The following is a 25,771-nucleotide window of genomic DNA, read 5'->3' as shown; positions in this document are numbered from 1 at the left end:
TTTGTGAACGTCAACGGGGCACTGACGCGAGGGCGCGGCCGGCCAGAGACTGTGACTCGAGAGGGGAGGAGTCTCGTAAGTGCGCCTCGAGATAATCAGTTCTACGCATGCTCCAGGCTACATTTCGAATAGCCCCTGGAGGAAGCTATTGTGCAACGCCCGGCTAGCTCAGTCGGTAGAGCATGGGACTCTTAATCCCAGGGTCGTGGGTTCGAGCCCCACGTTGGGCGATGATTTTGTTCTTCGACTGTTAGTGAGTATGGATGGCTTGTCTTGGTTCTTGTAATTTTACCCCAACAGCGATGGCAACAGCTCAGTTTGCGTGCGAAGGAGCCAGGTTCGGCCATACGCTTTGCAAAGCGAGACACAACCCCGCAGGGTGAACCTGGGGGGTGGAGGAAGTACCGTGCAGCGCTGCAGGGGCCTCTCTAGCCGGGCCCCTCTCCAAGGGTGGGGAACCCCCACTCAGCCCCTGCCTTCCCCTGTCTTCGTAAGGTCCTGCATTCACCAATCCCCTTGTGTTCCTGCACCCCATTCAGCCCCCTTCCTCCTATCAGCATATGTCCCTGCACCCCGCCTCTTCCCCCTCCATGTGCGCCTGCACCCCCCCTCCTCCCTCTCCTCCCCCTCCATGTGCGCCTGCACCCCCACTCCACCACCTCCGACCCCTCCATGTGCGCCTGCACCCCCACTCCACCACCTCCGACCCCTCCATGTGCGCCTGCACCCCCACTCCTCCCTCTCCTCCCCCTCCATGTGCGCCTGCACCCCCACTCCTCCCTCTCCTCCCCCTCCATGTGCGCCTGCACCCCCACTCCACCACCTCCGACCCCTCCATGTGCGCCTGCACCCCCACTCCTCCCCTTCCATGTGCGCCTGCACCCCCACTCCTCCTCCTCCCCCTCCATGTGCGCCTGCACCCCCACTCCACCACCTCCGACCCCTCCATGTGCGCCTGCACCCCCACTCCACCTCCTCCCCCTCCATGTGCGCCTGCACCCCCACTCCTCCCTCTCCTCCCCCTCCATGTGCGCCTGCACCCCCACTCCACCACCTCCGACCCCTCCATGTGCGCCTGCACCCCCACTCCTCCCCTCCATGTGCGCCTGCACCCCCACTCCACCACCTCCTCCCCCTCCATGTGCGCCTGCACCCCCACTCCACCACCTCCGACCCCTCCATGTGCGCCTGCACCCCCACTCCACCACCTCCTCCCCCTCCATGTGCGCCTGCACCCCCACTCCACCACCTCCGACCCCTCCATGTGTCTGCACCCCCACTCCACCACCTCCCCCCATGTGCCTGTACCCCCACTCCACCACCTCCTCCCCCTGTGCCTGCACCTCCCCTCCTGTCTGCACCCCCACTCCACCACCTCCGACCCCTCCGTGTGCCTGTAGCCCCACTCCACCACCTCCTCCCCGTGTGCCTGTACCCCCACTCCACCACCTCCTCCCCCTCCATGTGCCTGCACCTCCACTCCACCACTTCCCCTCCATGTGTCTGCACCCCCACTCCACCACCTCCCCCCATGTGCCTGTACCCCCACTCCACCACCTCCTCCCCCCCCCTGTACCCCCACTCCACCACCTCCTCCCCCCGTGTGCCTGTACCCCCACTCCACCACCTCCTCCCCCGTGTGCCTGTACCCCCACTCCACCACCTCCTCCCCCGTGTGCCTGTACCCCCACTCCACCTCCTCCCCCCCATGTGCCTGTACCCCCACTCCACCTCCTCCCCCTCCGTGTGCCTGTACCCCCACTCCATCTCCTCCTTGTGCCTGCCCCCCCTCCTTGTGCCTGCACCCCCACTCCACCACCTCCTCCCCCTCCATGTGTGCCTGCACCCCCCATGCAATGCTTCTACTCCAGCCTGGTTCTCTGCTAGCCCTTCTGAACTCCAGCTTAAGTGACTCCCCCAACGACCCCGTGTGCCCTGATTTCTCTCCTCCTTCCCCCCATATTCCCATAACTGTCTCCTCAGTGCGGCCAGGGTAAAGAAAGAAGCCTCTCCTCCCCCTCTGTAACTGGCTGCTCCTGCACATGCTCCAGCTGCCCTCTGTTCTAGCATGATACTGCTCCCTGGTGGGCAGAAGTAATTGCAGTGTATCGCTGGCAAAATGTATTTTCTGCAGGGAACGCAAATTCTGCAGTGGTGCATAATTTCTCCAGGAGTGATATCTGAGAGCCCCATGTGAGGGTGTATTTGTTCAGGGGCCCAATCCTACAAACTGGCAGGTGCCTTTAGCTTTTGGAATAGTTTTGGGCCCTGTGGCACAAGAAAACTAATTCTTTATTTTTAAAAAGGTTATCTGAGGGGATTGTTTAACCAGGCTGCTTTCATATTTGTTGCTATTCTATAATGTTAAGGCAAGCCAAATGCAAGTGTTTTAGGAAACTCTGCCTTACGATGTTCCAGATTAACACTAGGCAGAAGTCAGATGATAATCATTTTTACTTTTCCAGAACAGATATAACAAGGTTCAAGACTGTCTCACACCAGTGTGCATGTGGAGAGGTGGGGGCAGGGACAACAGCATCATGCCTCATGCAAACTTCACTCAAAGGGCTGTCTTCTTCAAGGCTTCTCCCCTGGGCCAGCCTAGGAGTTGGAAGGGGCTGTGCAAGCTGCCCACCAGCCCTCCCTGAGACTGGCCCAGGGCAGAGGTGCCATGCAGGTCATTCTCTGGCATTCAGTAGAGCCAGCCAGGGGCAATGGTGGCTGCATGGCACTGTCAGTGGCTGCTCCTTGGGGGTGGTGGGAGCTGCATAGTAACCAGCAGTTGCTCCCCAAGGCAGGCAGATGTGGCAGGCAGCTGTGCTGCCAGCCAACAGCTGTTCTCTGGGGCTGGGGCACTTGCTGTCCCCCCTTGGTCATTCATGAGTAAAACCGTCCCTGCTCCCACAGCTCTCCCTTTCCATTTGATGTGAAACAATCACATTCCATGTACATCCCATTGTCCTGGCATGGACACACCATGACCCTGCTTTAAGTTATGACAATAGAAAGCTGCATGCCAAATTTAGTGGTCCTCGCTTTTACCATTTAGGAGGAGTTTTGCAACAAATGGGCTCACAGACGGATGGATAGGCAGACACACATTTCTAAAATATATAGTAAGAAAGAAAAAAATTGGGGAGTGCGCTAAATACTTGCCATTATCAGTGATTGTTCAAAGATTTCTATTACAAACTATCGCAGATAAATTCTGCCTAGATGCCAGGTGTGGACACAAAAATTAATGTAGCTAATGTTAGAGATATTCTGCCTAGATCTGCTTAGCTCAAACGTATTCCTCAATAACGCTGGCAAAGAAAACAATTTAAGGCAAGAAGAGGCTACTATAATCATTAAGTCTGAGTTCATGTGTAATACAAGCCAGAAAACTTCACACAGTGATTCTTGGACACACCTATTAAAAAAATACCACTGCACGCCACACTATGTTTAGTTTCAAAATCAGTAATTTTTGTTTCTATATAAGCACATTTTATTTCTAAAACTACATTTTAGTAACCTCCAGAAACTGATCAATAGTCTGCAAGGGCCAAGGGAGGAATCAACCATGAAAATCCTATTAGTGGTAATGAAAGATTCTTAAAACAAAAATCTAAACAGTGATCTACACATTCATATTAAGGATTTAAAAGCACAAGAATCCATGTATTTCAGTAGTTAGTACAGTGTAGGTGAAAATCACCATTTAGCTGGAGATAGCTATGAGGCAGGCATATTGGTATAAATTAATGGTAGTCTGATCCTTAATTTTAAGTGAGGAATGTCAAAAGTAAGTCAAATCTTTGTCACTAAAGTGCACTTTGTGTTCATAATTCTCAAATAGAAGGCAATATACCATGAGTGCACAAAATACTACAGAAAACAATATTATAAATACTGGTGGAAATAATGAGAATTGACAAAAACGTGTGTGCACGAGACTCTCAAACTTTACAGATACTTTCCTGAGTAAGAGAATCTTGCAGTATGCAGTAACAAATTTATAAAATCCTATTAATTAATGTGATAATAGCATGCTGTGTGCATCCAAATATCGATTATTCTTTTTTTAAAAGGGTGAATTGTTGACTCAACCGACCTTTGAAATAATTAAAGTGGAGGGTGGAATTCTATACTCTGCAGTTGCTAACAGTATTTGCATCAACAGTACTAAAAACTTTTTCATTTGATTCTCTGATAGGAATTGGAAGTATTTTATTACTTTTGGTTTGTGTATCAATTATTGTACCTCATTTACCTTATAGTTCAATTTTGTATTTTTATTTCATATTTATTGCTTTCAAATTATTATTTTTTAATACCTATCTTGCTTTGCTGCTAATTTCCATCTCCATTCCAAAGAAAGTTAATGCTAATAACAAGCACATACTAATTATTTTAAGTTTTTCCATGTATAATTCCTAAGTGGTCAGATTTTGGGGGGTAAAAGTTGTTAGCAGGCAAGGTAAATTGACACTTTGACAACTTCATCCTGGAGCAAGTCCCTGTTCAGCTTCTGAATACAGGAATCTCGGTCTCTATAACAACCTCTATGGACACACAACAAAACACTTGCGTTTCCAGGAGACATTTTAATGTATGAACCAACAGGTTATATTAATATGTGCAATGTTTTATGGTGAGTGTGGCAGAGAAACTTCCCCACAAGGTTTCACAAGGAACCTTCTTTATTCTTCTAAGAGGTTAAAACAAAAAACAAAACAAAAACATCTAAAACTAAGCCTCTTAATTTTGTATCTACTGTACATATATAGAAAGCGCAAACAACTCAGTAACAACTTGTGCCAATTACATTATTTCCATAAAAAGAAAAAAAAAGCACATAATCACATTTGTCAAAACTGGTGTTTTGGGAGAGAGGGGTTTAATCTAAATGTAGAATTGTATCCAACTGCAATATAGTTCCAGCCAACAAGATGCCCCCAAACGACACCTATATCATTCATTTTAAACAGCGCTACACCTGATTCACTAAATACACAAGAAGCAACTTGTACAGGTGTGCTTGAAGCAGGTGAAGACAATCCTTGTGTAGCTGCAATGTATTGAGATACTTATTTCTCGGTGGAAAAAGCCCTCTTCATGAGTGGCGGTGGTGCTTTGCCAACATCAAACATCATTTCCAAAGGAGGGTTATTGAGACAGCACCAGTCAGGTATACGACCTGTCTGACTGTAATATTCCTTGGAAACTGAACGGCTTCCAAGAATGTCCTGAAGAGCTCCAAAAATGGCTCCTGCATTGTAAAACAAAATTAAATGGCACCTTAGTTCTCATCACACTAAATTTCTTTCTCCCTACCAATTTTCAACCAAGGCAGAAACAAAAAACTGAAGATACTAGGTCTACGCACTTTCCCTCTTATTTTATTGCTTCATTTCACACCCTTCATAAGTGACTGAATAAAAGACTCTCATGGGCTTTATTGCCAATAGTTACTTGCACAGGCCTTCCCCTGAAGCTATAACTCCAAGTGCTTCAAACAGATGCCACTAATTCCATTGTTAAATGAAATTCCCCCAGAAACTAAGAGCTATGGGAATCTGCTAGCATGGCAAAACATGCACAAGAGTTATGTTTGCGCAGGCGTGTGGAAAAGCAAGTCTACATTAACTGGCATCTCTTCCTGATACGGAGCTGCAGACGGGCTGATAAAACACACAATATCAAACATTGGCAGTTCTATGGCACTCTATTTCAACCAGTGTTAAAAATTTATTTCTCTTACATTCTACTCTAGTTATGCACAAGGCTTTGTTTATTATCTGAAAGAGATTATACATTCAAAAATTGGCAGAAGAAATCCTTTTAGCCTCACAGAATCACCATGAAGCACTTCTCTTAACCCTTCTCTTTCCCAGATTCACAACACCGCATCCAAAATCCAACACAGAGCCTGAATATTCTGTGTCTACAGCAGATATCTGGGTTGTGCAATGGAGTTAGCAGTCCTTGCCCAGCTCATGATTGGCAGCTGCTCAGTCAATAACTGTCCCCCACTTCTTTTTAGGGGGATCAGAGTCTTCTTCATTTGCACTCAGCTCTGACCAAGGGCATAACCGCTTCCTGGCTGGCTGATGGGAAGAAGTGGCCGGAGCTACCAATATAGCAATTAGAAGCCCTAGCCCACTGTGGTTCCACAGGCCCAGTGTTGACACCTCACTGCCACCTGGAGAGGAGCCAGAAAGAGTCTGACCCACAGCAAATGACAGCCCTGTTCAGCAAGTCTGTGCTTTGGATGTTAGTTACTTTGCTGCTACCACCACATGGCAGGAATGGTGAACTGCCACCTGAAGCAACAATTTCTGTCTTACACACCACTTCAAATTTGATACTGATGCTTTTCAATGATCTGCTACTCTATGTCATGAGTGGGGCAAATCTCTTGCCTACCAAAAATCCATGAGGCAGCTTTGCTCCATGGGCTTTGACAAGAGGCACAAAGAGCTCAGATGCAGTTTACATTTAGCAACTGTCGGGAGAACTATTGTTATTTGCTCCTTTCAAATCTCATTGCAGAATCTGCTTTTCATTTCCTACCTCTAATGTCCAAGTCATTCTTACCTCCCAGCCAAGCCACACAATTGGGTTTGGCAGGTGGAGTGTGAATCCTGAAGGTCTTAGTGGCAAGAACTTCTTTGTATTTTGGTTTATCGACCAGATACCTAATTTCAGCCATTAATCTGTGTAGGAATCCTGGCAACATAGCAGTGCCGCCAATAACTACTAAGTTTTCAGCCAGCTGCTTCCTGGTGTCTATGGGGCACTGGTACAAAAGAAAATTGAAAATGTTTAAATGAAATTACATACACAGCATTCAAAACATGTCAGAAATTTAGCTCCTCTCCCTTTATCAAGTAACACTGGTACATATTTCTGTTAACATAAGCATAGGACAATGCACACTATTTTTATGGGGCTGCTACCCCTCACAAGGTGTCCCACGCTGTAGTGACTTTCTTCTCTAGTAGAAAACTGAATGACTTACCCTTCCAAAACCATTTCTTGCTTAGGTTAGAGGGAATCACTTCAGAACAATGTAATTTGATCTCTCTCTGTCCCTCTAAACCAAGAAACAAAGAACCCAAACCACTGGGAATTATTTAATGGGATCAGTTTTTATAACAAGGTGAGCCCTAACTTGAAATAATTATCTTAAAATATCTAAGTTAATTGCCCTAGCAAAGAATTACTCCTCTGCAATAGGGATGTTTAGCTCAGTAACTGCAATGTATCATGTAGTTGATACAATTTGTATTGACTATAAGATTAGTCAATAGAATTACTATGCAGAGTCGAAGCAAGGATAGCTTTGAGAGCCACCTACACTCCAGCTCTGTATTTTCAATGTAGTAAGAGCCTTACTACATTTAAAATGCAGAGGCGCAGCATCCACACAAGCCAGGACTGCTTGGTCTTGGCTCATGCTGAGTCCAGCAGCCCCTGTTCGCAGCAGACAACCCTGGGTTGGTGCTGGAGCAGCCTCTGTTCACGGTGGCCAGGGCTGGCCGCAAGCAAGGGTTGGAGAAGAGGCAAGGGGAGGGAAGCAGAGGCAGCAAGGGGGGTGGCACCACAGAGAGCACAGGGCACGCGGGGACTCGAGCAGTCCTGCTTGCCCCGTGTTCCCACTGCAGTGCTTCAGTCTTTGAAATGTAGCAAGAGCCCCATAGGGTTCAAAGGCTGAAGCACCGCAGTGGGAACCAGCACAAGTAGGGATTGTTTTAGTCCCCCTCGCACCATTTCCCTCCTGTGCCTCTGCCTCCCATGCCTCCCAGCACCGGCTCCTGCTCCCCCCGCCTTGCTGCCTCCTTCCCTCTTGCTTATTCTTATCGGAGAGTCGACTAATCGCTTACATCCCTAATCTGCAAACTTTGGTTCAGACAATGTATTTGTAACTCCAGAAATGCATCTTTAAAGTATACATCAAATAAAATGTAGTTTACATTTATACTGGTCAAACTCATATTTCCCTATCTGGGCAAAGACATTTATTCTTGTGATTGGATATTACACCTCAAGAGAATTTCCAAGCCCAAATAAAAGACCTTAAACAAGGAGGAGCAATAAAAATGCAAACACCACTTGAATAATAACATATAATTTTCAAGAGGCCGCAATATACTGTTATTTCTCATCTTCTTTAAGCCAATCATGAGCCTGATTCCGAGAACTCTTACCACACGTGTCGTCCATACTTACAATCAGTGGAACTACCTCAGGGAATGACAGTTTATAAAACCAAGCACTATGCAAGGCTGCAGCAATTCACTCAACTATTTATAATGGTAGAGATACCTGAATAAGTGCATCCAGGATTAAAGTGGCAACTGATTTCTCTTCATTATCTTGCTCAAACAGTATTTCAACAACCGAATCTCTGTTGACGAGACAAAACAAACAGAGAACATTAGTAACAAACAACAATATACCAGCATGGGGGTCACTGTTTCCTTGTGTTCCCCCAACTGTTTGTTTACACATATTGTCTCTCATATTACACTAAAGTCTTTAAACTCTTTGGACCAGGGACAGGTGTGGGGATTTTGTTTTCTAGGGATTTTCTTTGGTTACATGTCAGTTCAGCACTTAGCACAATGAGGTCCTGGTGAATGATTATGGCCTCCTGGTGGTACCCCAGGCTATTATTCTATTGCAACATTTTAGGGACCTGAGATTACAAAATCAAAGTGCATTCATGCCCCTAACACATTACTTTAACAAAACTATAAAATAATAAATCATTTTAGTTACAGTATTTCTAACCTGATGGATCCAACCACATGCAGAATCTTCTCTCCATCTAGAGGATAGTCTACATCTGGAGGTGGTGAAGGACGCTAAAAAAACAAAACATCACACATATATCATCTAAAAGGCAAACAAGCTTTCTTTCCACTTCAAAGAAGAGGGGAAACATTTACTCTCTACCTACCTCGGCACTGCCATCCACGTTGAACTTTGCTGCCTGGATTTTCAGCCCACGTTGGAGATCACTCACAAAACAAGTGCGGACTTTATAAAAGAAAAAATATAAGGGCTTCGTTTTAGATTTCTTAACTTACCATTGCCTATAAGAAGCCTCAACACAGCTTGTGACTTTTATCCATTTACTTAACATACCTGGGACCAGATTTTAAATTTTTGTGTGTGCTTGATATTGCTACTTGCTGTGAAATGCTCTGACACGGTCATGATCAGAGCTTAGATTCTGGTTGGAATGCAGAAATCTAAAAGAAGTAGCATTCATACCACAACTATGCTGCAATAGGGAGGATTTTCTTCTTCAGGAACTAAATAGATCTAAAGTCGATGGAGTGTTATCAACCTGCCTTTTTGTTACCAGGAGGTAGCAAGAAATAGTGTACTGCCTTTGAATTTACAATTCCAGTCTTGCATCCCACCATCTCAAATTGGATATTGCTGTTTTGTAAATGGTCTGCCATTACGTGGTGGCCTTTATCTCCTGTCCTCCAAAACTACAGAAGGCATGTATGAGCAAAATTCCATTTGTAAATTTAATATAACAAAAATCATCATTCCACTAAATAACATCTTATTTCTTGTTAAAAACAATTGGGTGGGAAAAAAATGCATCCAACCAGTATGCTGCATTTGTGTCCATAATTTTAAAAAGCCATTTCCATAAATTGGTTACATTTGATAAAATATTAGCAGTGTTTAAAAGGTATGTGGTATCTTAAGCTAACAAGGTGGTTTGCCCTGGACATGTGGATCTTCCATCCTAGTTTGACCCAACAGGTAGATGCCATTTCTGTTAAGACTGGTTGATAATAAGCAATGGAAAACATTTCTTAAATTCATCAACTATTTTTATTTTCTATTAATTGAGTTGTAAAGTGCTTTGGGAATGAACTGCATATGAAGTACTATAGAGGAGTTAGAAAACTGTATAGTGAAGAATGCCCAATTTTTGAAGTATAAATTTATTAAGTTGAGTAATGTTTCATACTAGATGCAATATCCAAAATACCTTTTACATGCCATTTTCAATTTTGGTGACGATACCATATTATGTGGCAAACACAGAACATGTTTGGTTAAATCATTTAAGCAAAAACAAACTAATGATTTAAGTCAGAATTTCTCAGCAACAGTTTTCTTTTTGACCAGAAGCAACATCCACAATCTGTGGAAATGAAAACATCTATTAAACTCAGGTAGGATACAGACTGCATGTTTCTATAAATAGTCATCAGGAAAAAAACAGGAGTATTTAAAAATTTAACACCAAATTAACCTAAACTGCTGCTGGATGGATAAACAAAACCACCCAAAACCTTTATGTTGTGTTTATATGCAAAACACAACAACATTTAGCGATATCTGGACCAATGTCTCAAGTCAAACCTCCAAAGACGAATGCAATATGAAATGCAGAGCACCTCCAATATGTCCAGTACATAAGCAGAAAAACTCTTTTTTAAAGTGTCAAAAGGGAATTTAAAAAAAGGATTTCGTGAAGTAAAAAGTTTTACCTTTTATATCCTCTACAATGTCTTCTGGAACTGAACCTAAAAACAGTTAATAGTTTAGTACAGATCTTCATTATGTAAAAACAGAACTTGCAGAATCCAACCAATAATTGAAGAAATGTGAATTCTGTACAGAAATTGAACAATAACTTCAGAAGATTTTCTAGAAATAAGCAACTGTACTCTCAAGTAAGAAATCCTCATGAAAAAGAGAGCTAGTCTTATATTTGGAAACAATGTAACGTGCTCCTCTCACATCCAAAATGTAATGGACAATGAATACAGCACTAACTTTATTTCAAACTAGCTAATGGTTAAGAGTAGCGTGTCATGACAGTAACATACTAATTAATTTTATGTGTGGGTGGGAGGAAATGTGGAAGAAGGATCATGTTAAACCAGGAAGAGAAAAATTAATTTATTATTTCTGGTGTTTAGAAGCACAAAAGTAAGAGGGATTAACTAACCCATCTTACACAGTATAATTACTAAGATGGAACACAATTATGTTACATCAGAATCATATCTTACCCATAACTGATGGGAGTCTTTGTCCTTTAGCTACTCCTGTGTCAACAGTGCATTGCTCCAACAACTGATTCGCCAGCTCTCTGAAATGTTGTAAATTTAAAAAGTTTATGACAAGGAATAGGTTCCAATCCTATGTATTTGCACCATGCTGGCACTAGTTTTTACCTCCTTCAGTCACACTTTCTCTTAGATAAAGACTGAAATAAATCAAATTTCTAAACTGTTATTTCCACAATTCCCATAAAATCTCCAGGGCCACAACACATTTACAACTTTGGGGTGGCCACACAACAGAGGTTATAATCCAATTTAACTATATTGACTAAAAATTAATTTTCACAATCAAATGACATCATAAATTTACTGAATCATCTTGGATGCATAATTGTAAACTTACTTGTGAATTGCCTTTCCTCCTAGGGGAAGAGCACCCCAGCAACTCAAAATTGGGATCCCCTCATATATCTACAAGCATCTTAGGAAATCACACTATAAGATAAAGTATTTTCCATCTAAAGACTCAGAGACTGAAGGCATTATTCTTCTTCCTTTCCCAGCATCAGTTATAAATATTCCCAATAATTAATTCTGTCCAGAACTCTTACTACTGTGTAGAAAGTGAGGAACACAGAACTGTCAAGCATTAGAGCACAGATTACATCTGTTCCTCTCCCATCCTTTTCAAAGAGCATAGGTTTAGGGATTCTCATGCAGCAAACCAGGATATTGCAATATTCCCCACTCTAAAATAGCAAACAAAAATACTATGATCAAAACTGAAGTGCTGGTCTATCCCTATTCTTGTCTACTATATGTCAAGTCTATAATAAAATCAGCCAAAAACTGTAACCAGAAGTCGATAAAGATTTGATTTCTGGATATTATTCAAGGATACAGGCAGCACCAGACTTTCTGCATAGCCACAGTCTAAAACCATGGCAGAATTAATTCCAAGTGTCAAAAGAGACATCAGGTGACTTGGGGCAAACAACACAGAAGGAACCTGTAATGAGACCAAAACAATTCAATAAATTCTGTGGAAGAAAATATGAAGGTTTATAATGTTAATTGCCTACCAATTTCATAATGAAGACTGAACAATCAGGTACTTAGTTGCCTAGTTTTAATTCAGGATTTAATCTAATATGATGATGGCCAACTAAATGAAGCAGCATACTCAAATTCATTCCCAATATGTTAATCACGACACTAGGTCCACATATATGCTTAATAACACTGAACAGTAACAGAGAGTTGTTAAGAAAAACAAGTATTATGTATGGAATATAGCTTCAGTCAAATCATAGTTGACTATTGAAGAGATGTGTTAGGCCTTCAGAACTTGTTCATCTTGGTCTCTGAGGATAGAACAAGAAGCAATGGGCTTAAACTGCAGCAAGGGAGGTTTAGGTTGGACATTAAGAAAAAGTTCCTAACTGTCACGGTAGTCAAACACTGGAATAAATTGCCCAGGGAGGTTCTGGAATCCCCATCTCTGGAGATATTTAAAAGTAGGTTAGATAAATGTCTATCAGGGATGGTCTAGACAGTATTTGGTCCTGCCATGAGGGCAGGGGACTGGACTCGATGACCACTCGAGGTCCCTTCCAGTCCTAGTATTCTATGATTCTATGAACATGCTGCAAAGACATGAAGCGGTGAACAAAGGAGAGAAAAACAAGTTTAGATGTACGGCCAGTGGGATCACACTTTCTGCTGTACAATGATTAAAAGCCAATATAGGAAGTGTTACAGTCTCAGAGCAAAATCAACAACTCTCTTGGCCACAAGGATCACACTGCAATATAGGTAAGGAAGAGGAAACTCTAAATGAAAAGGAGCAGTTCATGCCATATAGCTAGATAACAGCCCTAGCCTTGTTCTAGATATCATACAGTTAGGCTGGTGAAAGCTTCATTAGCAAATACTCTCCTCTGAACTTTGGGAGAAATTAAAAGTAGTTCAATAAAGCCTTTACAGTACTTACTGGCAACACTATGGTATAATTAGATTAAAGATAACAATGTTGACCTTGTATCAAATATCACATTATTTGGAACACCAAAAACCGTGGCTCTAAATGTGAGACTCACTTTGGCTGGCTGTCAACAGGTTTGTTAGCTTGGAACCTGGCCTCAAAACTGAAGTATGAACAACTCCCCATCACCAGTCATTTTGGATAATGTTTAAAGCAGTTCTATGCTAAGTTCATTATCTATCATCCTCAGCTTGCAAAGTAATCAAAATAAAAGGCATTTCTCTCTACTCTTTCTTAACTTTCTGGAAACAGATTAGAAAATCCACTCACACTGCTCATCAGATTTAAGGTGGAAAAAAGATTAAGCATAACCAGGAAGGAATTATACAGACAATTAATCTATGACAGTTTAAGATTAGTTATAAAATTAGGCTGGGGAGGCAAACTACTTATTTGCATAGCCTTTAATAAAAAATCATAACTATCAGACCTATCTGAACTGCAAGTTTATAGAATCACCTTGCAAGGTGTTTTCCATTGACACTTGGCTAAGAATTAGTTTTAAGGATGAGTCCAATCTAATGAAAAGACTGATCATGTGAAGGGCATACATATCGGATAAGGTTCTTATCTAAGTGAATACAGACAGAGTTGAGGTCACGTGCCAGCCAAAGATACTGGCTTATGGTAAAAAGAAAAATTAAGATTTGTGCTGAGAGCACACATTTAGAAATGTTTAAATATAGATTCAAGTTTCTGGCAGTGCTCAGTGGGGATTATTGGTCCTATTAAAAATGAGATGTGAGCTATTTTTTGCCAAGCACAAGCAAAAAAAAACCTATATGTAATTCTTGCTAATATATGGTATTTAGATAACTGCTGTTTAAAGGAGTCAAGAAAAAAATCCCATTGATCTCTACACTTCTCTGTCATTTTCTTCTGACTTTCATTCTTTTCCCCTTTATCCCCACTCCATTGTTCATTCTCACATGTGCGAACTATAGCAATGGCCACTAGTACTGTTGCTAAGAGCCAACTTGATTATTCTACATATCATACATGACAGATGGTATTCACCCAGGAGTTCTGAAGCAACTCAAATATGAAACTGCACTACTACTAATGGTGGTATGTAACCTACCACTTAAATCAGCCTCTGTACCAGATGACTGCAGGATATAAACACTGATTTTTTAAAAAAAGGCTCCAGAAGTGATCCTGGCAAATGTAGGCCAGTAAGCCTAACTTCTTATCAGGCAAACTGGCTGAAACCATAGTAAAGAACAGAATTATCAGATGCATAGATGAACACAATATGTTGGGGAAGAGTCAACATAGCTTTTGTGCAGCGAAATCATGGCTCACAAATCTATTAGAATTTGTTGATGGGGTCAACAAACATGTGCACAAGGATGATCCAGTCGATACAGTGTAGTTGCACTTTCAGAAAGCATTGATAAGGTCCCTCACCAAAGGCTCTAAAGCAAAGTAGGCAGTTATGAGATAGGAGGGAAGGTCCTCCTGAACCAGTAACTCGTTTAAAGACAGGAAGCAAAAAGGTAGGAATAAATATTTTTACAGCTGAGAGAAGTAAATAGTGGGGTCCCCTAAAGCTTATACTGAGGCCAGTGTTGCTCAATATATCCATAAGTGATCTGAAAAAGGTAGTAAACAGTGATGTGGCAAAGTTTGCAGATGATACAAGAATATTCAAGATAATTAACTCCAAAGCAGACTGCGAAGAGTTACAAAAGTATCTCACAAAACAGAATGGGCAACAAAATGGAAGATTAAATTTAATGCTGATAAATGCCAAGTAATGCACATTGGACAGCATAACCCCAATGGGATCTAAATTAGCTGTTACCACTCAAAAGCAATGGGATCTAAATTAGCAGTTACCACTCAAGAAAGATCTCAGAGTAATTTTGGATAGTTCTCTGAAAACATCTACTCACTGCAGTAGCAGTCACAAAATCAAACAGAATATGTTGGAATCATTAGGAAAGAGATAGATAATAAGAAAGAACATATCAGAATGCCATTATATTAATCTGTGGTATGCTCAAACCTAAATATTGGTACAGTTCTGGTCACCCCATCTAATATAAAGATATATTAGACCTTGAAAAAGTACAGAGAAAGGCAACAAAAATAATTAGGGACATAGAGCAGCTTCTTTCTGAGGAAAAAAGACTGCTGTTGTTCAGTTTGGAAAGAGATGACAAAGGGGAGATATGATAGAAAGCTATAAAACCATGAATGGTGTGGAGAAGGTGAAGAAGAAAATGTTATTCACACAATACAAGAACCAGCGATCACCCAATGAAATTATGCAACTGCATATTCTGCTCATGGTGTCCTTAAACCGCAGACTGCCAGAAGCTGGGCTTGGATGACTGGGGATCAATCATTTGACAACTTCGCCTATTCTCTTTATTCCCAAAGATCTGGTACCAGCCACCGTCAGAAGACTGGATGGACTCCTGGGCTAGATGAACGACTGGTCTGACACCATATACCCGTTACTATGCACCCAATGAAGAAAATGAATGCTAATAGTTATGTAATACACATACCTCAAAATACTTGAAAAGAACTCTAGTGAGTGTCTCTCGGAAATGTGAGGGGCATAGTACAGATTCCACTATTACAACACGGCGGTCTCTGGGATTCACCAGTAGATGTCTGGAAAACAGCACATATATTGATGAAGAAGCATAAACGGAGACTACAGGTTGAACCTCTCTAGTCTGGTGCCCTCAGGACCTGACCGATGCCAAAGCAGAGTTTGCTGAACCAAGGGAGGTCAATATTGTCTAGCAACATTACCAACACTTCCACTGCTTACTCAGCTCATAGAAGAAGATTAGGGGTAAATTAAAGCTAAATAACAGCACAGAACACTGAGAGCCAGGACTGGTGGCTGTAAACAAACTTTATGGGACCACAGAAAACTCGGCCATACCCATGAAAGTGAACATGTGGCTAACCAAAATCAAGCTAGACCACAGATGTTGCCAGAACAGAGAGGATCAGCCTGTAGTATGATAAATGTAAGTGTTTCTTATAGACCTGATACTGTCTTTCGCGTTTTGTAACTACAGATTGGACCTCCCTGGTCCAGCACCATTGGGATATGACTGGTCCCGGATGAGGGATTTTGCTGGACCAGGGGAGGTCATTTCTGGCCTCCCTTGCCAGCAGCTCCCTCCAGCCCTGACCTCCCCCCTCTCACTAGTCCCTGCTGCTCTGACAGTCCCTGCTGCCTTACTGGGCAGTAGAGATGTAAACAACTAGTCGAGTAGTCAACATACTAGTTGACTAGTCGTTCCCCCCCACCTTGCTGTGTCTATCAGAAAGAGGCAGTGGGGAAGGGGAGGAGAGAAGTGGGAACTTCAAAGCAGTAGTGCCATGTGGAGCCCGGGGCCAGACCGTGCTGCCGGTTTGAAACACCATGTACAAACTGGGGAGTCTCCAGGCTGCACGTGGCATTTCAAAGCAGCAGTGCCGCATGAAGCCCGGGGCCAGTGGGGGAGTCCCCAGCTGACCTTGGGCTCTATGAAGGGCTGCTGCTCTGAAATGCCACGGGGAGCATGGGGCTCGTAGGGAACAGCCCCACTGGCCCTGTGCTCCCTGCAGTGCTTTCGCCTTTGAAGTGTAGCAACAGCCCTGGGGTGGTTCCTAACTTTAAAGGCGGAGCCGCCCTTATCAACTAATCAAATAGTCGATGCAAACTGCATCGACTATTCAATGAGTCAATTAATTGAAATGTAACATGCCTACTGGGCAGCCCCATTGCCTCTGCTCGCCAGGCTTTTGCTGCAGCACCCAGCAGCCCCACCGCCTCCATGCGCACCAGGCTCTTGCTGCCACACCAGGCTCTCACTGCAGTGCCTGGCTCCTGCTGTCGTGCTGGGCAGCTCTGCAGCCTCTGCACACCCAGCTCCCGCTGCCCTACTGGGCAGCCCCACTATCATGCTTGGGACTCCCACTGCCATACTGGGAAGCCCTGCTGGCGTGCGTCAGGTTTCCGCTGTTGTGCCAGCCTGCAGGCCTCGCAGGTACTGCTCTCCACCATGACGCTCTGGTCCTGGAACATCCGCAGCCCTGCCGGACCACAGAGTTTTGCCAGACAAGAGAATCCCAGTTAAGAGACTTTCAACCTGTACTTATTTTGAAATCTAATTCAGTCAAAATCATAATAAATAAAATAATAATAAATAAAAAACGTGCACTTAGCCTCTTCCAGCCCATATTTCAATGCATCTTACAGTGAAGCTTCACAACATTCAGGGAGATAGGGATTATCCCAGATTTACAGATCAGGAACGGCATTATCCCAGATTTACAGATCAGGAACGGCGGTACAGTCTTATCTAAGTATATTGGTCTGTGTGCAGGCAAACCCATGATGACTTGTCCAATGCCACAGTGTATTCATGGAAGACCTAAAAATATGACCCAGATCTCCTATCCCACAATCCTGTGCTTTAACCTCTAGCCCAAGATTAAAAGTAAAAGGGGAATAATTTGCATTTTTTCAAAACAATGCTAAAACATCTTCTAGGAAGTATCCCCAGCATGTCAGAGTCTTTGGGTCTGAAACAGAACAGCACTGGGGCTATGTCTACACTGCATAATTATTTTGGAATAAGCTATTCCAGAAGAAATACTCCGCAATTGCTTATTTCAAAATAGAGCATCTACGCTACAGGGAAGCCTGGAAATTAATCCAAGACAGGCTCCCCTAATGTGGACGCACTACCTCAATTCAGAGCCCCAGGAAGCAGTGGGGAGTAAATACTGTGAATGGCCTGGGAAAGGAGTTATTTTGAAATAGCTGCAGTGGAGTGTCCACACTACTGCTATTCTGAAATAGCTACTTCAGAAGAGGTGTTATTCCTCATAGAATGAGGTTAACAAACGCCAAAATAAGCTGCCCCTTATTTCAAAATAACGGGCTAACTGTGTAGACACTCGCATAGTTATTTTGGAATAACGGACGTTACTCCAAAATAACTCTGCTGTGTAGACATACCCTGGGAGAGGACAGAAAGAAAACTCAATGATGCTGGAGAGAGTAAAGCAGTGAAGTCCAGTAACAAAAGTAACATTTGTCCACAAGAGGTGTCAAGTAATTCTGCATGTGGATATGAGTGAGGCATAAAAGTACCAAATCTAAGTTCAGGAAGACAGTTACATCAAGAGAAAAAAAAACATTTAAAGTTTATTTATATTAACCTGACAGTATGTTTTATTCCAGTAAAAAAAAAGATAAACCTACAGAATTCAGGGATCCTAACAGGCACATTATAAATCTCAGACTTTGAACATTTGGATCCATGCTTCCAAATGCTTGTTCATATCGGGCCTGTTGTTTCCTTTTACTTCAACCAACTTTGGATCTGTCCTATGAGAAGCCCAACTGAAATCACTGCAATTTCACTCAAGAACAATTAATTAATGGGTTCAAGCTATTTTTCACCATGTCACAGTTAACAGTCGTTTTGTTTATTGAAGTGTTTTTAAACAATAAAATGCATACCCAAAGCTCTAAGTGCTTATCACACATTAACAACACAATTACATTTCAGTAGCATCAAACAATTGTTTTAGTAAGAGCCCAGCCTCCTAGCTATCACCTTCCCAACCTTTTACTATTTAGGAAACCTAACCTCAGTCTTCTCCAAAACCCCTGTATCAAAACAAACTTCTTCTGAAGCGTGCTCAGACAAAAGCAGTTCACCAGAAAAAAATATCCGAGTGTTTCTTACCTGAAATACAGCATGTGAATAAATTCCTTCAGATATGAATACAGCTCTTCTGTGTTAATATTATACTGAACGACTTTGATAGGCTGCAGAAGTAAAAATTTCTATTAAAAAATATTATCCACAGCCCGTATACAATTCAAAATATATTTTTATTGATTTTAAAAAACACTTTTCCAATTTTTTATTTATTAATGTACATCACAAAATTACCCCACAAATTATTCAACGTGAATCAATATTGATTTTTTTTCTTTAAAACTTGTCTCAATTTTAATGCCAAGGAAAGGTGTCAAATTGACAATTCTGGAAACTTATATTCTCTACTAAGAGAAAAAGCATAGCACAGGCAGAGGCAATGTGCCTCAAAGCTGACCATGTGGTTATGTCTATACTCCAATTAAACAGCTGAGGCTCATCCATGTCAGATGAAGCAGTGTCATGTGATTTGGGCTGTGGGCTATAACAGTGTTTCTCAACCAACGGTACAAGTACTCTTCGAGAGAAGTCTGGGGGGTACGTCAACACAACTAAAATTTGGAGAAAACTGAATTTCTGTTTTAAATTTTACAACGCTTTATTATTTTTGTACTTTTTACACCCAAAAATTTCATCACCCACCCAGCTACGATTAAGTTGTTTAAACAAATGTGTTGCAATGGTAGAAAAAAAAATTGTGTATCTGAAAACTGTAGGTATGGGGGGTACTTTTTTTTTTTAAGGGGTACTTTATATAAAAAAAAGGTTGAGAAACATTGGGCTATAACACTGCTGTGAACATGCTGGAACTTAGGCTGGAGCTTAGGCTCAGGGACTCCCCTTTGCAAAGTCCCAGAGCCAGGCTTCATGCCATTTGTCTACCCCACTGGTTCTCAAAGTTTTTGGCCCATGGACCACCTGGTTCACTGCAAATCTTTCTGCAGACCACTAGTTGCTAATGGAAACTCATTGTTAATTACATCATTTTGGCTGAGCCATTTTGCTAATGCTACAGCTAGGGAGAACGGTTTAATTTAAATTATTAAACTGATTAAGCGTATTAACTTTCTCATGCTAATCAAACTTCATTTTAAATAAAGTAAAATATTAATTTATGTCAAACACAAAAGGTTCCCATGTTTTCTATATTTATGGTAGGGGTGGGGAACCTTTTCTGGGTTGGGGGCCACTGACCCACAGGAAAAATCAGTTGGGGACCACACAAGTGAGAAGCAAAAAAACTCCTCCAAAAACCCCCATCCCCACTGACGTCACCCCAAACTGAGACACATCACTACTCTGGTGCTCCAGCCTCATGAGGCAAGGGAAAGGGACAGGGACAGGGAGGACTGAGATTAAGGGCTTCCCATAGGCCAGATTTACTTTTCTGGGGTTCTGGAATTAGTGGATTTTGTGGCCTCCCTTAGACTCTGGGGTGGGGACAAAAATGAGGGGTTCAATGTGCGGGGCAGGGCTACCAGCAAGTGGGATAGGGATGGGGGTGTAGGATCTGGGTGGGAAGTGGGATGCAGGAGGAGATGAGGTTGCAAGGTCTGGAGGGAGGTAGGGTGCAGAAGCAGGTTGGGAATAGGGTGTCTGGTCAGGGGGGAATGAGCAAGAGCAAGGGAGGGTGCAGCGTGTGGCCAAGAAAGAGGGTGCAGGAGCAATGGTTGATGCAGGAGCAGGGTGGGGGTAGGTGTTTGGCCAAGGGGGGATGTGCAGAAGCAAAGAAGGGTGCAGGAGGGAGCTTGGGGTAGGGTGTCTGGCCAGCAAGGAATGTGCAGGAGAAAGGGAGGGTGCAGAGTGTGGCCAGGAGAGAGGGTGTAGGAGCAAGGGAAGGTGTAGGAGCAAGCTTGAGGTCTTACCGGGGGAGGAGGGTGAGTGAGGGGGGTTGGGATGCAGGGGTCTGTACATGAGGCGTGATGCTTATTTGGCTTCATGCCCCTGTTGCTCCCATTGTCAGGTGGTTTGTAGAGAGCTGCTCCCTTGTAAGACTGCGCTACTGGTAGCAGGAGCTGCTCCTATAATATATTGCTACCAGAAGTAGCATAATCCTATAGTCTTTTGTTTCTAAACAGAAAACCAAATATTTAGACTTGCTACCTGTTTTCAGTGCTGGGGGGCTCTTGTTAGCCTCTGTACTGACTTTGTGTTTATGGCAACCCCAATAGCACCTTGTCAGCATAGGAAATCCTGAGATTCCAGATAGTTTTTTGCAGTGGTATAGAGCAAGCCAGGAGGTGGGGTGCATTGGGCACAATGCAATACAGAAACATTTCTCAATTTACACCAGCTCTTTGGTGAGGGGAGAAGGTGGGGGACAGAGTCCCCTAGTAATCCTACTCCTTCTGGCTGTACCCCCCTGACCTCCTGGGGAGACAGGCAGCCCCCTTCCCTGGCTTCTAAAGGAGCCCTGCTCTCCACAGCTGCCCTACAGAGATGCCTCCCTGCCTCAGAAATGCAGCCGCTCAGCAGTGCAGGCAGAAGGCAGGATGGGCAGGTCCCATGGGGAAAAGGCCTCGGGGCTCCTCTGTATGCTTCCCAGCCGCGCCGTGCAATGGCACCATCCCTGCCGCTTCCAGGGCTTCTTTAGTGGCCGGTGCGGCATCTCCCCTGGACAGTACCTGGAGGATTTTTTTTGTAAACATGTAATCACTGGAATTTTCAGCAGCTTTCATTTGTAAGTAATATTAATGGAGAGAAAGAAAGTTTCTGAGGATTAACAATTTACTGTGAGGAATTTACAGTCCAAAGCACAACAGATAGAATATTAATACCCAGAAAACAAGATCATTATTGCCCTACTAACTTACCATATGGCACCAAGTTTCTAATTAAGGGATGTGTCCACTTTACCTTTCATTTGAACAAGCCAGTTAACTTTATGTTTTTTTATACAACAGAACCATAATTGTCCTCAATATGAGGTCAATTTTTATAGCAACTGATTATGGCCTCTTAATAGGAACATCTAAGATATAATTCATGGTCTGCTGTGATAAAGGAAATAATTATACAATTTCTGTGATGCCTGAACATACATATTTAAAGTACTTCTTACAAGTAAAAATGTAACACAAATAACCTGAATCAGTTAATCTTTCTCAATAGTATATTTTTAAAAGTGTTACCTTAGGAATGTCAGGTTTCTTTATTTCACTAGGAATAATGCATCTTGGTCCTGTTTCTCCTGCAAAACCACATCTAAAGAAAAAAAATCAAGTTAACTAATCACATATATAAACAATGAGCAGCCCTATTGTAACACAGGGACAAATATATTAGGTTATAAGTTTTTGTGAGTAAAACCCATTTAATCAGATGAGTTGGAATGGGAATTACAAAATCCAGAGATTTCATCACTGGACCCAACCACATCAGTCACCAAATCAGAAGCTCATTTAACTGCACATCCACTAATGTGAGCTATGCCATCAAATGCCAGCAATGCCCCACTTCAATATATATTTGTCAAACTAGACAGTCCCTACAACTGTGGTGGAATGAGAAGCACTGGGCGGTGTTCCCCATCCCCAGAACCACTGTGATATGGACAGCAGCACAGAGCTAGGTGAGGGGGGCAGGGCAGGGCTAGTGCTGCGGAGGCCCCTCTGGAAGGTAAGCTAGTAGTGGGGGGACATGGGGGCAGGGCTGGCACTGGGGAGGGCAGGCTAATATTGGGGGCTGGCACTGAGGGTCTGAGGGCTGGCACTGGGGGTCTGAGGGCAGGAGGCTGACACTGGGGGGGTGCAGGGGACTCTGGGGTCAGTGGCTGGCAGTGGAGGGGTGGGGGATTCTAGGGGTTATGGCTGGCACTGAGAGCTCTGGGGGCTGGTCTTCTGGCGAACCGGTAATGTTTTATTTGCATATTTGCACATTCTTTGTTTGCATAATTAATATGGAAATATGCAAATAGCATGTTACCAGTCAGCCAAAAGTTTGTGACTGGGTTTGCCAGTTTCCACGATCAAAAAGGTTGGGAATCACTGACCTAGAGTATAGGTGTCAAATACAAAACTGTAAATTTATGAAGTTTGTCAATATGTTAATTCCAAAATAAATCAGACATATTGGAAAGCTAAATTAATTGAATAATGACCATTTTCTATTGAAACTATTCACTATTTAGAACAGCAGTGGTTGAAACAACTGAATCCACTTTAGGGTCCAAGCTACTGACTATAGACACAACTTTGCTCCCTGTGAAGCCAGTGGAAATTTTGCCATTGACTTCTGCAGGAAGAGGATAAAGTATGGTGATAATATTAGTCTCCTTTGTAAAGTGCTCTGAGATCTGCTGTATAAAAACTAGGGATGTAAACAGGTAACCAGTTAACCAATGGCATATTAGGGTGCATTAGAAGGAGCATTCCCAGCAGATCTAGAGAAGTGATTATTCCCCTTTATTCGGCATTGATGAGGCCACATCTGGAGTATTGTGTCCAGTTCTGCCCCCTCCCCCCCCCCCCCATAGAAAGCATGTGGACACACTGGAGAAGGTCCAGGAGAGGGCAACCAAAATGATTAGGGAGCTAGAGTACATGACCTACAAGGAGAGGCTGAGGGATTTGGGCTTAGTTAGTCTGCAGAAGAGAAGAGTGAAGGGGGATTTGACAGCAGCCTTCAATTTTCAGAAGGGAGGTTCCAAAGAGGATGGAGAGAGGCTGTTCTCAGTAGTAAGGGATGGCAGAACAAGGAGCAATGGTCTCAAGTTACAGAGGCGGAGGTCTAGGTTGGATACAGTAATTCCTCACTTAACACGTGCCCGCTTAACATGTTTTCGCGATGGCACGATTTTTTTTTTTTAGGGAATATTTTTCAAACACGACCCCGTCCCCGCAATAACATGATTTTCCTTAGGGCCGGCCGGTGGCCGGCAGCTGCGCAAGGCTTCCCCTGCCTCCCTGCAAAGCGGCAGAGGCTTGCCGCTCACAGCACCGTTCCCCGGTGACCCTCTCTGGACAGATGCCTTGCATCCAGCCAGAGGGGGTCACCAGGGAACTGCGCGGTGAGCGGCAAACCTCCGCCGCTTTGTAAGGAGGCAGAGGAAGCCCCGCGCAGCTGCCGGTGACCGGCCAGCTGGGGAAACCCAGCCGCCGACTGCAAGCCCCCTCCCCTATCTTTTCAATGGGAAAATTGACCCCGCATAACACGTTTTCACTTAGCATGATCATTTTCTGAAACGTATCTTCCGTGTTAAATGAGGAATTACTGTATCAGGAAAAACTATTTCACTAGGAGGGTAGTGAAGTACTGGAATGGTTACCTAGGGAGATGGTGGAATCTCCATCTCTAGAGGGTTTTTTTGAGACCCAGCTTGACAAAGTCCTGGCTGGGGTGATTTAGTTGGGGTTGGTCCTGCTTTGGGCAGTGGGCTGGACTCAATGACCTCCTAAGGTCTCTTCCAGCCCCATGATTCTATGACTACATAATTAACTGATAGGCTTGGGCTTATTGATTATCTAGTTGATTACACACATTACCCTACTCCTTGCTGTATCAGAAGCAGCAAGGGGGGAGGAGAGCAGGAGCCAATGCTAGTGAGGAGCTGGCTTAAATCTGGCTCCCCATGAACATTGGATCTGTTCCTCTCCCCACCTCTGATATAGAGGCAGTAGTGCAGACGGTGAGGGGGGTAGGCTCCCCTTGCTTATCAGCTCCCCATGACCTTCCAACTCCACCTTACTGCCTCCAATGGGATGGAGGGGCAGGCAGGAGCCAGTGCTTAAAAGCTGGTTCCCCCCAGCACCAGCTCCCCAGGAGCGAGGCCAGGAGTGCACCGGCTGCTGGCCCTGCCTCTAGGGATTATCGAATCGTCCTGTAACCACTAAGATTTCACACAGTTACACGACTATTCAATTACACGCTATCTAACACCCCTACTTTCCCTAGCAAACAGGAGATTGAAGCCAATACTGGGAGCATTCCAGCCAGTCCAGGAGGGTTGGCAGCCCTCAGGTAATATCTTTTGTTGGTCCGAGCTATGTTGGTAAAAAAGACAAGCTTTCAAATCTGCAGAAAGCTCTTTCAGGTCCCATTCCCTGACTCAGTCATGTAAAGGCCTGAAAGAACCATTAGGAGCATCTAGTCTGACGCCGACAGGCCAAGCAACCCCCTCCCGTCAGTCTCGGCATCCAGCCCCCCAGAGGCATCCAGCCGCCCACCGAGGGCCTGGCCTCCTCATGCCGCGGGGCAGCGCCGCTGAGCCGTCCCGACAGCGACAGACCAGCCGGGCATCCCGGCCGCGCACCAAGGCCCGGCATGTCGCGACACAGCGCCCACGGGGCCGCATGTCGCGACAGGGCGGCGCTGTCGCGGATGCAGCGGCCGCTCCCCCGCCGCCCCCTCCCCATGGGCGTGGCGAGAGGCCGGGGGGTGTCGCCGGAGCCTGCCGGCCCACTCACTTGGTGAAGGATTCCCCCAGGTCCATCACCACCGCCGTCTTCTCCCCGCCGCTCCCCAGGCCCTCGTACAGCGGCATCGCCACCGGCTGCGGAGCCCAGCGCCCGGCTTCCCTCACAACAACGGGGGCCTTCCTCGCCGTACGGCGCAGGCCCGCGCGGCCAAGGGGAAGGGTCCTTCTACACAGCCGGCGCCGTTCAAAGGTGTCCTTGATCGTGCCTGTCCTCGGTTGTTTAAGTCCTCTCTCGGAGGGTTACACTTTCAGCGGGAGCGGAGGAGATTCTACTCGTCCCCTTCCTCCTTCCCTGCTCGAGAAACTATTCGGCTCTGGCTCTACCTGTTTTCAGGCACGCAGTAGACACCTTAAGAGGGACTCTGTTTAGGGCTGGGGATAGGCAGACAGGGAGAGCAGGAGAGGCTCTTGGGGGTGGGAGGGAAGGAGGATACTGGGGGTAAAAGAGAGAGAGAGGGCCCTGGGGGAAGTGATGGAGGGCTGTTGTTTTACACACCGTGGCCCAAGCAGGAGAAAGAGTGGGTGTGATGGCAGTGGTGATTTATGGGGGTGAGAGATTGTGTTTGGTGACAAGAATCAAAGG

General features: G+C 44.3%; 2 protein-coding genes and 1 non-coding gene across 3 annotated transcripts in view; 2 read left to right on the top strand and 1 right to left on the bottom strand.

The window, feature by feature from the left end:
- The first annotated feature begins 90 nt into the window (after positions 1–90).
- Positions 91–25,771, top strand: part of ARMH4 (armadillo like helical domain containing 4) — a 152,321-nt gene continuing 126,640 nt past the window's right edge. Inside the window, exon 1 of the mRNA XM_075926317.2 lies at positions 91–253. The gene's annotated coding sequence lies outside the window, so the exon portion shown is untranslated. The remainder of the gene's footprint in view (positions 254–25,771) is intronic.
- TRNAK-CUU (transfer RNA lysine (anticodon CUU)) lies at positions 158–230 on the top strand. The gene has a single exon. It is a non-coding gene; the product is annotated as a tRNA-Lys (tRNA).
- On the bottom strand, positions 4,668–25,343 carry ACTR10 (actin related protein 10). The gene is made up of 13 exons (XM_006135243.5): positions 25,178–25,343; positions 21,905–21,977; positions 18,798–18,880; positions 15,600–15,708; positions 11,938–12,045; positions 11,440–11,507; positions 11,043–11,122; positions 10,515–10,550; positions 8,951–9,030; positions 8,782–8,855; positions 8,314–8,395; positions 6,583–6,784; positions 4,668–5,254 (listed from the first exon to the last, which is right to left on the bottom strand). The coding sequence occupies exons 1-13, from the start codon at positions 25,252–25,254 to the stop codon at positions 5,073–5,075; spliced, it is 1,254 nt and encodes a 417-aa protein (XP_006135305.2). The 5' UTR covers positions 25,255–25,343; the 3' UTR covers positions 4,668–5,072.

This window comes from Pelodiscus sinensis, chromosome 5 (genome assembly GCF_052426305.1).
Source record: "Pelodiscus sinensis isolate ZL-2025 chromosome 5, ASM5242630v1, whole genome shotgun sequence".
Classification (NCBI taxonomy): Eukaryota; Metazoa; Chordata; order Testudines; family Trionychidae; genus Pelodiscus; species Pelodiscus sinensis.
The sequence above is the reverse complement of the archived record's forward strand: the minus strand, read 5'-3'. Positions and strand labels throughout refer to the sequence as shown.

Excerpts from the sequence above, each read along its gene's own strand:
- ACTR10 (XM_006135243.5), bottom strand. The coding sequence starts at position 25,254 with ATGCCGCTGTACGAGGGCCTGGGGAGCGGCGGGGAGAAGACGGCGGTG. Across the intron at positions 11,508-11,937 it reads CAGAAAGTCTGGTGCTGCCT|ATATATGAGGGGATCCCAAT; the intron begins GTATCCTTGAAT and ends AGATGCTTGTAG. Across the intron at positions 5,255-6,582 it reads TTGTGTGGCTTGGCTGGGAG|GAGCCATTTTTGGAGCTCTT; the intron begins GTAAGAATGACT and ends TTTACAATGCAG.